The 15,585-nt window shown below is 40.8% G+C and overlaps 1 protein-coding gene across 3 annotated transcripts; it reads right to left on the bottom strand.

The window, feature by feature from the left end:
- Positions 1 to 12,587: 12,587 nt before the first annotated feature.
- LOC120096511 (PRAME family member 8-like) lies at positions 12,588 to 15,311 on the bottom strand. Of its 3 annotated transcripts, none has more exons than XM_039092556.2 (3): positions 15,025 to 15,311; positions 13,975 to 14,559; positions 12,588 to 13,204 (listed from the first exon to the last, which is right to left on the bottom strand). In XM_039092556.2, the coding sequence occupies exons 1-3, from the start codon at positions 15,309 to 15,311 to the stop codon at positions 12,637 to 12,639; spliced, it is 1,440 nt and encodes a 479-aa protein (XP_038948484.2). In that variant the 3' UTR covers positions 12,588 to 12,636. The 3 variants fall into 3 exon arrangements, with proteins under 3 accessions (XP_038948484.2, XP_038948485.2, XP_038948486.2); XM_039092557.2 differs by having other exon boundaries at positions 13,975 to 14,556; XM_039092558.2 differs by lacking the exon at positions 13,975 to 14,559.
- Between the last annotated feature and the right edge of the window lie 274 nt (positions 15,312 to 15,585).

Raw genomic sequence — 15,585 nt, 5'->3', positions numbered from 1 at the left:
CAAGAAACTAATCGTCTTGGCAACAAAACAAAGAGAATGAAAGCACACAAACATAACCTCACATCCAAATATGAATATAATGGGAAGCAATAACGACTATTCCTTAATATCTCTCAACATCAATGGCCTCAACTCCCCAACAAAAAGAAATAGATTAACAAACTGGATATGCAACGAGGACCCTGCATTCTGCTGCCTACAGGAAACACACCTCAGAGACAAAGACAGACACTACCTCAGAGTGAAAGCCTGGAAAACAACTTTCCAAGCAAATGGTCAGAAGAAGCAAGCTGGAGTAGCCATTCTAATATCAAATAAAATCAATTTTCAACTAAAAGTCATCAAAAAAGATAAGGAAGGACACTTCATATTCATCAAAGGAAAAATCCACCAAGATGAACTCTCAATCCTAAATATCTATGCCCCAAATACAAGGGCACCTACATATGTAAAAGAAACCTTACTAAAGCTCAAAACACACATTGGACCTCACACAATAATAGTGGGAGATTTCAACACCCCACTCTCATCAATGGACAGATCATGGAAACAGAAATTAAACAGAGATGTAGACAGACTAAGAGAAGTCATGAGCCAAATGGACCTAACGGATATTTATAGAACATTCTATCCTAAAGCAAAAGGATATACCTTCTTCTCAGCTCCTCATGGTACTTTCTCCAAAATTGACCATATAATTGGTCAAAAAACGGGCCTCAACAGGTACAGAAAGATAGAAATAATCCCATGCGTGCTATCGGACCACCACGGCCTAAAACTGGTCTTCAATAACAATCAAGGAAGAATGTCCACATATACTTGGAAATTGAACAATGCTCTACTCAATGATAACCTGGTCAAGGAAGAAATAAAGAAAGAAATTAAAAACTTTTTAGAATTTAATGAAAATGAAGGTACAACATACCCAAACTTATGGGACACAATGAAAGCTGTGCTAAGAGGAAAACTCATAGCGCCGAGTGCCTGCAGAAAGAAACAGGAAAGAGCATATGTCAGCAGCTTGACAGCACACCTAAAAGCTCTAGAACAAAAAGAAGCAAATACACGCAGGAGGAGTAGAAGGCAGGAAACAATCAAACTCAGAGGTGAAATCAACCAAGTAGAAACAAAAAGGACCATGGAAAGAATCAACAGAACCAAAAGTTGGTTCTTTGAGAAAATCAACAAGATAGATAAACCCTTAGCCAGACTAACGAGAGGACACAGAGAGTGCGTCCAAATTAACAAAATCAGAAATGAAAAGGGAGACATAACAACAGATTGAGAGGAAATTCAAAAAATCATCAGATCTTACTACAAAAACCTATATTCAACAAAACTTGGAAATCTTCAGGAAATGGACAATTTCCTAGACAGATACCGGGTACCGAAGTTAAATCAGGAACAGATAAACCAGTTAAACAACCCCATAACTCCTAAGGAAATAGAAGCAGTCATTAAAGGTCTCCCAACCAAAAAGTGCCCAGGTCCAGAAGGGTTTAGTGCAGAATTCTATCAAACCTTCATAGAAGACCTCATACCAATATTATCCAAACTATTCCACAAAATTGAAACAGATGGATCACTACCGAATACCTTCTACGAAGCCACAATTATTCTTATACCTAAACCACACAAAGACACAACAAAGAAAGAGAACTTCAGACCAATTTCCCTTATGAATATCGACGCAAAAATACTCAACAAAATTCTGGCAAACCGAATCCAAGAGCACATCAAAACAATCATCCACCATGACCAAGTAGGCTTCATCCCAGGCATGCAGGGATGGTTTAATATACAGAAAACCATCAACGTGATCCATTATATAAACAAACTGAAAGAACAAAACCACATGATCATTTCATTAGATGCTGAAAAAGCATTTGACAAAATTCAACACCCCTTCATGATAAAAGTCCTGGAAAGAATAGGAATTCAAGGCCCATACCTGAACATGGTAAAAGCCATATACAGCAAACCAGTTGCTAACATTAAACTAAATGGAGAGAAACTTGAAGCAATCCCACTAAACTCAGGGACTAGACAAGGCTGCCCACTCTCTCCCTACTTATTCAATATAGTTCTTGAAGTTCTAGCCAGAGCAATCAGACAACAAAAGGATGTCAAGGGGATACAGATCGGAAAAGAAGTCAAAATATCACTGTTTGCAGATGATATGATAGTATATTTAAGTGATCCCAAAAGTTCCACCAGAGAACTACTAAAGCTGATAAACAACTTCAGCAAAGTGGCTGGGTATAAAATTAACTCAAATAAATCAGTTGCCTTCCTCTATACAAAAGAGAAACAAGCCAAGAAAGAAATTAGGGGAACGACACCCTTCATAATAGACCCGAATAATATAAAGTACCTCGGAGTGACTTTAACAAAGCAAGTAAAAGATCTGTACAATAAGAACTTCTAGACACTGAAGAAGGAAATTGAAGAAGACCTCAGAAGATGGAAAGATCTCCCATGCTCATGGATTGGCAGGATTAATATAGTAAAAATGGCCATTTTACCAAAAGCAATCTACAGATTCAATGCAATCCCCATCAAAATATCAATCCAATTCTTCAAAGAGTTAGACAGAACAATTTGCAAATTCATCTGGAATAACAAAAAACCCAGGATAGCTAAAGCTATCCTCAACAATGAAAGGACTTCAGGGGGAATCACTATCCGTGAACTCAAGCAGTATTACACAGCAATAGTGATAAAAACTGCATGGTATTGGTACAGAGACAGACAGATAGACCAATGGAATAGAATTGAAGACCCAGAAATGAACCCACACACATATGGTCACTTGATTTTTGAAAAGGAGCCAAAACCATCCAATGGAAAAAAGATAGCATTTTCAGCATATGGTGCTGGTTCAACTGGAGGTCAACATGTAGAAGAATGCAGATCGATCCATGCTTATCACCCTGTACAAAGCTTAAGTCCAAGTGGATCAAGGACCTCCACATCAAACCAGACACACTCAAACTAATAGAAGAAAAACTAGGGAAGCATCTGGAACACATGGGCACTGGAAAAAATTTCCTGAACAAAACACCAATGGCTTACGCTCTAAGATCAAGAATTGACAAATGGGATCTCATAAAACTGCAAAGCTTCTGTAAGGCAAAGGACACTGTGGTTAGGACAAAACGGCAACCAACAGATTGGGAAAAGATCTTTACCAATCCTACAACAGATAGAGGCCTTATATCCAAAATATACAAAGAACTCAAGAAGTTAGACCACAGGGAAACAAATAACCCTATTATAAAATGGGGCTCAGAGCTAAACAAAGAATTCACAGCTGAGGAATGCCGAATGGCGGAGAAACACCTAAAGAAATGTTCAACATCTTTAGTCATAAGGGAAATGCAAATCAAAAGAACTCTGAGATTTCACCTCACACCAGTGAGAATGGCTAAGATCAAAAACTCAGGGGACAACAGATGCTGGCGAGGATGTGGAGAAAGAGGAACACTCCTCCATTGTTGGTGGGATTGCAAACTGGTACAACCATTCTGGAAATCAGTCTGGAGGATCCTCAGAAAATTGGACATTGAACTGCCTGAGGATCCAGCTATACCTCTCTTGGGCATATACCCAAAAGATGCCCCAACATATAAAAAAGACACGTGCTCCACTATGTTCATTGCAGCCTTATTTATAATAGCCAGAAGCTGGAAAGAACCCAGATGCCCTTCAACAGAGGAATGGATACAGAAAATGTGGTACATCTACACAATGGAATATTACTCAGCTATCAAAAACAACGACTTTATGAAATTCGTAGGCAAATGGCTGGAACTGGAAAATATCATCCTGAGTGAGCTAACCCAAACACAGAAAGACATACATGGTATGCACTCACTGATAAGTGGCTATTAGCCCAAATGCTTGAATTACCCTAAATGCCTAGAACAAATGAAACTCAAGACAGATGATCAAAATGTGAATGGTTCACTCCTTCTTTAAAAGGGGAACAAGAATACCCTTGGCAGGGAAGAGAGAGGCAAAGATTAAAACAGAGACTGAAGGAACACCCATTCAGAGCCTGCCCCACATGTGGCCCATACATGTACAGCCACCCAATTAGACAAGATTGATGAAGCAAAGAAGTGCAGACCGACAGGAGCCGGATGTAGATCGCTCCTGAGAGACACAGCCAGAATACAGCAAATACAGAGGCGAATACCAGCAGCAAACCACTGAACTGAGAATAGGACCCCTGTTGAAGGAATCAGAGAAAGAACTGGAAGAGCTTGAAGGGGCTCGAGACCCCATATGTACAACAATGCCAAGCAACCAGAGCTTCCAGGGACTAAGCCACTACCTAAAGACTATACATGGACTAACCCTGGACTCTGACCTCATAGGTAGCAATGAATATCCTAGTAAGAGAACCAGTGGAAGGGGAAGCCCTGGGTCCTGCTAAGACTGAACCCCCAGTTAACTAGACTGTTGGGGGGAGGGGGACAGTGGGGGGAGGGTGGGGAGGGGAACACCGATAAGAAAGGGGAGGGGGGAGGGGGATGTTTGCCCGGAAACTGGGAAAGGGAATAACACTCGAAGTGTATATAAGAAATACTCAAGTTAATAAAAAAAAGAATAAAATTAAGAGGCTGGGGATTTAGCTCAGCGGTAGAGCTCTTGCCTAGGAAGCGCAAGGCCCTGGGTTCGGTCCCCAGCTCCAAAAAAAAAAAAAAAAAAAAAGAAAAAGAAAAAAAAAAGAAATAAAATTAAAAGTCTAAACCAAAAAAAAAAAAAAAGAAATGAAAAGGGAGACATGAATACAGAATCAGAAGAAATTCAATAAAATCATCAGATCCTACTACAAAAGCCTATATTCAACAAAAATTGAAAATCTGCAGGAAATGGACAATTTCCCACCCAGATACCAGTTACTGATGTTAAATCCGGAACAGATAAACAATTTTAACAACCCCACAACTCCTAAAGAAATAGAAGCAGTCATTAAAAGTTTCCCAACCAAAAAGAGCCCAGGTCTAGATGGGTTCAGTGCAGAATTCTACCAGACCTTCATAGAAGACCTCATCCCTATACTATCCAAACTAACAATCAAAATGTAAATAAGAAATACTCAAGTTAATAATGATAAAAAAAGAAAAGAAATACTGGTTAATAAAGATGGAGGAAAAAAAGTAATGTTTGAGGCTTATTAGTGATGTGTTTGTGTGTCAAGTTGAAAGGGGTCAATTGTACTGGTTGGGTTTGTGTTTCAACTTCACACAAGCCGAAGTTGTCACAGAAAGGAGCTTCGGTTGAGGAAATGCCTCCATGAGACCCAGCTGTAAGGCATTTTCTCAATTAGTGAGCAAGTAGGGAGGACCCAATGTGGGTGGTGCCATTGCTTGACTGGTATTCCTGGCTTCTATAAGAAAGCAAGCTGAGAAAGCCATGGGAAGCAAGCAAGAAACATCCCTGCATGGCCTCTGGATCAGCTACTGCTTCCTGACCTGCTTGAATTCCAGTCCTGAATTCCTTTGGGGATGAACACCATGGAAGTAAGCTGAATAAACCCTTTCTTCCCCAACTTGCTTCTTGGTCATGATGTTTGTGCAGCAATAGGAACCCTGACTAAGACAGTAGGTGACAGTTAGACAGATCCTAGTCCTCATATTAGGGATCCCACACAAAGACCAAGGTGCACATCTGTTACATCTGTGTAGGGAGCCTAAGCCTATCACAGGGATGCACTTTGATTCATAATTCAGTCTCAGTGAGCCCCTATTGGACTAGGTTGGTTGATTCAGTAGGTTTTCTTGGGGTGTCCTTGACCTATCTGATTCTTTAATCCTTCCTCCATCTCTTCCACAGATTCTTTAAGCTCTGCCTAATGTTTTACTGTGGGTCTCTGCATCTTTATCACCAGCTTCTGGGTGAAGCCTCTCAGAGGACATGTATGCTAGACTTTCATCTGTAAGTATAACAGAATATCATTAATATAACATCAGGGGTGGTGTCTCTTATGGCATGGGTCTCACGTTGTGCCAGTCATTCGTTAGCCAGTCCCTCAATTTCTGCTCCAGACATATTTATAGTCAGGAAAATTTGTGGGTCAAGGGTTTGTGGATGAGTTTCCTCCATCAGAAGTTATCACCAGTTACAGGAGGTGCCTGGTTCATATTCCATATGCCCTATTGCACGAAGTCTTACCTAGGGTAATTCTCATGGATTCCTTGGAGTTCCCATTGTCCTGGGTTTCTTGCTCATCTCAGAGATTTTATTCCACAAACACATATTCCAGTTCTCTCTCCCTCCATCCTCCCCACACATGATCCCTCTGGTCCCTGTCCAGTCTCTCTCCCCCTCACATTTCCCTCCATCCATCTATGCCTGATGTATACTTTATTTCCCCTCCTTAGTAAGATTGATTCATCCTCTGTCGGACTTCCTTGGTAGTTTCTTTGGGGCTATGGATAACAAGGTTATCCTGTACTGTGTGGGTAATATTCACTCATGAGTGCATGCCATATTTGTCTTTCTGGGTCTGAATTTTTTCCCTCTCTAGGAGGTTTTGTTAGCAGACCCATTTGACATTGATAGCAGATTTATAGTTCTGTTTTGTTATGTGACTACAGGTCAAGAACTGCTGAAATTCACCACAGCTGCAGCTGTTCCTCACGGCACTGGTCACATTAAGTTCTTCTTGCTTTCCTGAACAGTTTTACTACATGAACACAATTTATTCCTCTTCCTGGATGGCTCAGGACTGGAGACTAATGCAGGGATATAAAGAGAAAGATGATCAATGCTCAGTGGAACTGATAACCCCTGTCATCGAGTTCAGTCACTCCCTGAGACTCCAGTGTCAGACTAACTAATGAAGAAGGAGCTGTGATGTACTCTGTCAAACATGGTGTTTTCATTGCTGTTCCTGGGGCTGCTCTGTCAAGACACAAATATGGCACATATGTCTACTACATGCATGCCATGGCTTTTGCTCTGTAGCCTGTGTCAATCTGAGTCACTGAGCAGATGTCAGACTTCTGGTCAGAGTCAGGGCCCCATGGAGTAATAAATATCCTAGTCTGGGAATATCTGCTGTTTGGTTCTAATGAGGCAGCTGGAGTTAACTCTCAACACCTTTCACACCTGAGACATGAAGTTGGTTTTTTCTTGACTCTCATAACCATAGAAAACAATTAAGATGCTGAGGGGTAAGAAGCTACATCTTCAGCAGGCATGCAGGCAACACCTGGTCTGTACATTTTTCTCAATATGTTTCAGGTTTGCTGGCAGCTCTGTAAGATCGTGCTGAGTGTCAAATAATAAGTCAGAATATACCTCCTTTGTATCTGTGCCTTTACAGACCTGTGTGTATTAGGGGCATGAAGTAAGCATTTTTGTTATAATATTGAGATTGTTTCAATCACATATCCCCTCTCTCCCAAACCTTCTTATAGATTTCTCACACTTCCCTTCAATTTCTTGGCATCTTTTTTGCTCAGTTGTTATTGCAACCATATATGTATTTGTATATACATATAAATTAATAACTATAACCTGTTGAGTCTTAAATACAACCCTAATGGTTACCATGAATTTCTTGCTGTAGAGGGTAGAAAAGAATCAAGGAGACAAATATAATTCTTGCCAAATGGCCACTTCCCAGCATACTTTGGAGCCAACTGTGCATTTAGACTGTCCAGGTTGTAAGTGCAAACTTCCCCTCTAAAATCACAACATTTGCTTTTCACTGTGATGCACAGATCTGTTTCTCCTTGTGGGTTCAGAGTGGTGCCTCCTCATATGGCTCAAGATACAGACCAACAAAGAGAATGTGCACAGCACTGTCATTAGAGTTGTTCCTGCTTCATGTTTCATCCCCACCCAGCTTCCCTTCCCTCACACATGCTTCTCTTGCAGTTATCACTGCAGCTTGGAGTTCATGCACTCATGTCAGTTGTCAACCCAAGATCATCTTTTATTGTGCAAGTTGCACAAGGCGTTACAATGAGATGGAATTTTCAGAGAATGCTTGAGGAATACCCACAAGTGTCTCAGATATTGCACCTTCAGTCCTCCAAGAGCCTGACATGTAAACTCAGCTCTGTCTCCTTTCAATCACTAGAAATTTCATGAAACAAGACTCAAAGTGTAGCAGAGGCTCAGGAGATATGATGGTAGAGTATGGGGCTTCTGTCCATACTCCACAGTTCATTCAGCATGTGGCTCTCTATAAGGGATGTAGTAACATACTGTTGCCCTGTCAAGAAGACCTCGCATCAACTGAATGTGGGACATACTGTCTTAGGCAGGTTTCTACTTCGTAAAAAACATTATTACCCAAAGCAACTTGAGACACAATGTCTTTCCTCTTATAGCTCTCAGGATCCATTCCTTAAATAAAGGGCATCAGTGCTGGATCTCATGCCTGAATCTAGGGGATGCACTGGAATTATTTCCAAGGCAGAAGGCTATGGTGGCTTGTTCTACATGGCTTGCTTTGTCTAAGTTCTCTTACAACACAGGACCACTTACATATGGGTGGCCCTACTCACAGGGAGATGTAACCGTCAATAATCAAGGAAACAACCGTCAATAATCAAGGAAATGCCGCAACAGACTAACCTACATGTAATATGAGAGAATCATTTTCTCAGTAGAGACTCTGTTTCCCAGATAACTCTAGCCAGATCTCTACAAAGTTGATTAAACAACACCACCCTGAACAAAAACATGTTGCTATCTAGCATGTTTCCAGTGTTACCACTTTGTTTTCTGAAGTCTGCATGAACACTTAAATAGGCACCATGTACTAGGTCATAGACATGGGAAAATTCTAACCCTACTGCACTGGCAATGGAATTTGTAGTTTGAGAGTCAGCCAGGTGGTACTGGTTTTGAAGGAATGAACTGTGATGGAGAGCATCTGAAGCTTGGCACTGTGAGAGGCCAGGAGAGGTCATTGGTGGAGGTACAGACTCAGTGGCAGTTGAAGGCCCATGTTTGAAGGGATCATACAGAAGTTGAGGTTCGGGCCCATTAAGAGGGCCTATGAGAGGCTATTGCTGAAAGGGCAGATTAGTCACATTGGAAAATCCCAGTGTGTTGTAGGTGCCAGTATCATGTGATGACGCCAAAAATTGCAGCAGCATTGAATGTAGCAAGTCAGTAAACAGCACCCTCTATGACCTCTAAATCCTCCAGCCTCCGGGTTCCTGAACTCTTTTGATTTCCTGTCCTGACTTTCTTCAGTGACTCTTCTCACTTTTACCTGACTTTGGATCCCTTTTCTATAACTGGGATGCTTTTTCTAGCCTTGATAGAAAAACACACTTTTATAAGTCAGCATATATCCATGGTATTCCTCTCCTTCTCTGAGGGGAAGTCCAATATACCTCCCCAAATTTCTTTGGTCATGATTTTCATTGCCACAAGAGAAACACTAAGTAAGAGAATTTCTTTGGTTCATAAGATCTACTGAACTCTATAGAATGCAACTATTAATGGACTGTGATTTTTCTGTCTTAGAACATACACATTATATTGAAGAATGATCCTTCCTTGGCTAGGAGTGCAGGTAGCAGGATGCTTTGAAGAAATCCCATGATGGAGAACAACCAATTGGCTAGTAGAAGGCAGGACTGACACACAGTAAAAATGGTGCTTGCATTGTGTTTTTTCAACAAGGCTTAGGCTGAGGAGCCCCTCTTCATACCCCCATCCCCAATTCTTCCAAGCACGAACAAGGATGGTCTCTTATTGAACTTTGTTGCCTTTCTTTGGACCATTTCCCCCTAGCTGGCCTGCCTTGTTTGGCCTCAGTGGGATAAGATGCATTTAGTCCTCAAGCAACTTGGTGTGGCCAGGAAGTGGGATACCTAGTTGGGGTGGACACTGGGTACCTCTCCTTCTCTGGGAATCATGGGAGCAGGAAATGAGGGCAAAATGTCAGAGGGAGGAAAGGAAAGGAAAGATGTGATCAGGTGGTAAAGTGGATAAATGAATTAATGAAAACCAAATAAAATGATAAATAGAAAGCTAGGTATGTTTAACATTTAATCTTTCCCACTACAATCTGAGTAGAAACAAGGTCTCCCTGTAATAAGTTAGTGACATATCTTTTCAGGGACCACTTATAATTACAGTAAAAAATCATGAACCATGCATTGTTTGGCTCTAAGAAAAGTTGTAAGAATTGTTGTTAAGTTTGGTAGCTACAGTTACTATGTACTTAGAACAGATAATTAGCAAGTGTAAATTATACAAAGAATTTTGTTTCAGTAATCCATTTCCCTATAGACATAAATGGGTAAGGTTATATTTATTTTACTTTCTTAATTCCTTCCCTCTGTAGATTTTTCTTTCTCCTTTCTTATCAATATATGCTTAAAAGTTTATACTATAAAAATCCTTCAAGTTTTTTATTATTTTGATTTTTATTTACTTAAGTTGCACATCTTTTGCTCTATTCCAGAGCAGGGATATGATGGAGTCAAGAGATAGCAGAAGGAAAGTGCTGAGGTACCCTAGGTGCCTGTCAAGAGGAAGTTCCTTGAATGTTATAATAGGCATTGAGATAAGTAGAATGATATTGAATTTCTGCTCTGAAGTCTCAAGCTGAGATAACTGTTATGTATTGTTACACCCTAGTTAATGGTGTTCACAGATCCAGTGAATAGATAGACACACACTCTATTAAGTGAAGCATATTTAGACATTTCTTGAAATGACTCAGGACATTGGTACTCTTTTGGAAGATATGCTTAGTGATTATCTAAAAAATAAACAAACATGCAAGCCATCAATATACACGTGTGCACAAAACATCTGAAATGCAACAAATTAAAGATAATGCAAAACTGGTAAGTTTTTATGCAAAACAGACAGCTGATTTCTTGTGATTATGTATCCACAAGTGCTTTTTCCATTGTCAAATATGAGCATGGAGGGATGATGGCTCAGGAACTAAGACTCCTGGCTCTCCTTTCAGACAACCTGAGTTCAATCCTAGACAACCATCTGCCAGCTCACAACCATCTTAGCACTCTGATGCCTTCTCCAGTCATGAAAATGTACAGCTAAATAGCACATGTATATACATAAAATGCATACAGAAATAAATGTTGTATGTTGACAAAGTCCTCATTTCCTTTCACTCATCCTTGGTACAGGAGCTCAAACACTGGATACCACAGCAAATGAGGACACTGCTCACCAGTTGAGCTCAGTTGACACACCTGAAACTCCACATGCTCTCAGCACAGAGCCACACAACTGCAACTGATCAACACCCCCATTTTAATTAATTGGGCCATTTTTAATTTCTTTGTGAAATTGAGGGATTTTGTTTAAATATCAAGAATTCTTCAGCTAGGTGTATATTTGCCTGTGTATTATGTAGGTTTGTTTATGTGATAGTTGGTATCCACAATTGCCAGAAAAGAGGGTTTTATCACCTGAAGCCTGAGTTCCAGTTGAGACCCACCTGATTATAAGCTCACATATCAAACTGTGGTCCTCTGCAACAGTAACATGTGCTCTTAGCCTGTGAGCAATCTCTCTCAAACTATAAGTGATTTGTTTTAGGAATAGTAAAGCATGTTTACTGAGGGCAAATCTTAGGTGAGTTCACTGGTCCCAAGGAATAAGTCCAGGGATCTGGACATACAGAGAGAAAGACAGGTTGTAGGTGAAGGGAGAAAGAAGGAGCCTGAGAGAGGTTTCTTGTTCTTTTTTGTTCTTTTGTCTTCTTGTGTACAAATAAATGTCCACATGGGTTCCAATTTAGCTGATAACTTTATTAATCCTCGAAAGAGTATGAAATGTGATATTCCTGGCATCAATGTGTTTATTTTGGCTTCTCTCCAGAGGGCATTTGTTGAGTCCTTAAATTTAGATCCATTATTCAGTGTAGACAATAACAATGATATGTAAACAGAGAACTTATGACTTATGTGTTTAATAAACACAGTGTATAATAATTTTATTGATAGTTCACTAAACAGTAAGGAATTACAATGACTAGTCTGAGGGTGAATTTTTCTTAGTTTTGCAAAGAAATTGTTTAGAATAAAATTCTTTTGTAAAGCAAATGCTTTATATAGTAGAGGGACCTGCATATTATTGGACACCTTTACATACACTTAGTGTACTACATAGAGTTTGGGAGTCTGTAGGAATAATGCTCTACAGACATGTGGCTGTAGTATAAAGGGCATAGAGGATCCTGCTAGTAATCTCATGGACTCATGACATAAAGATCAAGAGTAGACAGCCAGACTGGAAAGCCTGTTTACTTTGCCCTGGATTGTCTTCTTCCATTTAGGCATCTCTGAGGGGTGCAAGGGGCCTTGTGGTGTGAATGTGCTGTATTTTCATCTTCTGTGGTCCATTTAATCCTACTTCACTGGAGTTGTGTCTATGTTGCTTACTTTAACTTAAAGGTTTAGTGCACTTAACTGCTCAGCGACACCAGAGGGTTGTAAATGTAGCTGAGGAAAAGACAAGGGAAAGAAGTGCCAAGAAACCTTTTTTTTTTTATATACATGTCAATTTCACACTGAATTTTTCTGCACTTGTGCAATAAAAGTGTCTTTCCATTGTGATCCCATTCAACCCAAGCCTGGTTCTTATTGAAATACAGAAGTTCTATTTCCCAATTTACTGCCAGCAACAACAAAGCCTGGGCCCATTATGATAGACACAGCGCTCACCACATGTATAACAGATTTCTGTAGCAAAGGAGATGTTATAGGGCTGCCGTATTGCCCTGAGTGTATCCATGAGCTCACGACAAAGTTGGGCAAATCTTTCCACAGAAACTTGAGCTGAGTCATCATAGCACTCCAGAGGGGCAGGGTATTGTTCCACGTTCACCGTGCTCCAGTTGGCTGTGTGCTGCAACAGGTCCTTCAGAATGGGCATGGAGAATTTGTTGCTGTAGAACTTGACCGTGGTGAGCTGAGAGAAATTTCTGAGGGCAGGTAGGAGGGCATAAAGCTGAGAGTCCTTCATCCTACAACACTGCAAATCCAGAGTCTCAAGAGTGTCTGCCACTTTCTCTAGGAAACCTCTCAGAGACATAATATCCACATCATGTAAGATCACTCCTCTCAATTCCAGATGTTTTAACTGAAAGAGGCTCTTACAGCAGGAGAAGGAATTCAACTCATTCTGTGAAATTATGTAGCAAGTAACTGAGAGGGTCTCCAAAGGCGTCATCAGGCACCTAGGGATAGAACAGGGGGTCAGTTCTGGCTAATGGTGTTGTAGAGATTTGGCTGGAATGTAAAGAGTGGTAGAGGGAACCAGGTGCCCCACGGTGAGTTTGACTAAATGATCAAGGACATCATTTATGATGCTTCCTGTTGGAAATTGATTAGTCATGCCCACCCCACAGTTCATGGACTGACTTCACTCTCAAACTGAAAAGCGGTTCAGCTCATGAGTCCAGAAAGCACACAGAGGAACTTCCATCCCAATAAAATCCTGGCAGCATCTCCATATCTGCTGTGTGCTCACTGAATCTGGATTCTCTCCTTCCTTCTGAAGGTACCCATGTTCTCATTTACAGGCTAAGCTCTACCCCCTGTCCCATGCACTCAGTGCTACTTAGGCTCTCAATGTTTTGTCCAAGGGAATTGAGGGATGATAGAAGGTTCTTCTCTCAAATTTGAGCATATAGCTCAGGTTCTCACTATGCTAATGAGTCCCCCAACTCCTGGGTATGAAACCTGGTAGAATTCCAACCCACTCTTATTATCTATCTTAAGTCCAAGTCAATTTTTTAATTCATGAGTGCTCATTTGAGACACTGATTTCACTTGTAAAATTTACTGGATGTCATTCAATATACATGAAAATACAACATAAATCCTGAGGCTTATTTCTCTCTGAATATTTGTTACTAATGACTACTGGCATCATGAACCACTAATCTTTAAGATAAGAGAGACAGATTTGCTTTGGTATCAGACATAGCTCTTCATTCTTACTTACCCTAGGACTTGATTCATGTGATCTCTGAGAAAATGGACACAGAGATGCTGGAGACAATTGAATTTGCAGAATTGAGATATAAAATTCTTCATATAGTTGGCTTCTCTGTCTCTTGTTTCATTTCGATTAGAGGAGATCATCCCTTGCAGGGCTTCCAGGAAGAGTTTGCGGAGATTTCTCATCTGTCCAAAGTAGGCAGCAAAATCTTCCAGGTCTAACAGAGTCTGCTCTGCATGCAGTTCTAATTCTGTGATATGTTGTGGATCAAAAACATTCATGATCTCTCTGATAGCATGGACTGGCAGGCGCCAGATCTTCATCTTTGTACAGCAGAAATGTAGGGAGGCCTTTCTCTGCTGGGCCCACTTCAAGAAGTATGCTTGTGCTTCATCAAGGCAGGACCAGATACACAATTCAACTATCACCTTCACACACTGATCTCTCAGTGCATATTTGGGAAAGACCTTCACTACTGGCTTTTCCTCCAAATTCTCTGCTGAACAGCTGCTGTCCTCTTCTCCAGTCCATATGTTCCAGAAGGAATGGTGTACATTTCTCAGATCAAGAACCTGTAGTTTTGTCCTCCTGTTGGTGAAACATGAATGCCATGAGACTCTGTATCAGCTTTTACTACATATGTCTAAACTCAGTTCTCCCCCCTATTAAGATGAATGTTTTTAAGCACCCGATATCCAAACAGGACTCAGGCATGCTCCAGATCCTTTCCCGGACTTCTGTCCACTTGAGTATTTTTCTTTCAATAAGGTAAACCTTATTTTTCCTTAGTCACATTATAAGTGGTTGTGGGAATGCTAGTTATATGAGGTATACACTCATTCTACTGTGAGGCTACATTTACGCTAATCCATATTCAACTATCATCCATATTGACCTATCCTTAGGACAAGTAAATAGCTTTCAAGAACCATGTATCGCTGCATGATGATGCAATCAGAATCTTCTGATCCACGTATAACTAAGCCAACCACCTTGATGATCTCTACTGTGTAGTCCATGTGCTCTCTTCTACAGTAATAGGTTATTCCTTACCTGGGGTGAAACTTTCTTGTCAGTCGCATGTCTACTCCATCTAGCACAGCCTGCAAAGTTTCCAGGTTAGGTGTCTTCATCAATGCACCCACAGGGAGAGAGGGAAAAGGCCAATCTGCCACCATTTCCTTCACGAGGTTGATGTGTCTGCCCTCGAATGCCTCCTTGAACAGTGCTGGGAAGAGCACAGTAGGCAGCTCCCCCACACAGGACACGGCCACAGCCTCATTTCTCACCAGAGCTTGCCTTGCCAGCTTCTGGAGTGTGGGTGGAGTCTGAACACTCATCTTCTAAGGTCTCCAGTCAGAAAACTTCTTGGGAAGGAGTCTGAAAAGACTGTACTTTAGATAAAAAAAATGAGAGGGGAGTTGTAGAGGGGAAACCAGGAAGTGGGGTATCTTCTGTAATGTAAATCAATAAAATCATCCAAAAAACATGAAAAAAGCATGAAGCAAAGAAGTGCAGGCTGACAGGAACCGGATGTAGATCTCTCCTAAGAGACACAGCCAGAATAGAGCAAATACATAGGCGAATGTCAGCTACCCAAAGACTATAAATGGA

This window comes from Rattus norvegicus, chromosome 14 (assembly GCF_036323735.1).
Source record: "Rattus norvegicus strain BN/NHsdMcwi chromosome 14, GRCr8, whole genome shotgun sequence".
Classification (NCBI taxonomy): Eukaryota; Metazoa; Chordata; class Mammalia; order Rodentia; family Muridae; genus Rattus; species Rattus norvegicus.
This window is presented reverse-complemented; position numbering and strand designations above follow the sequence as displayed.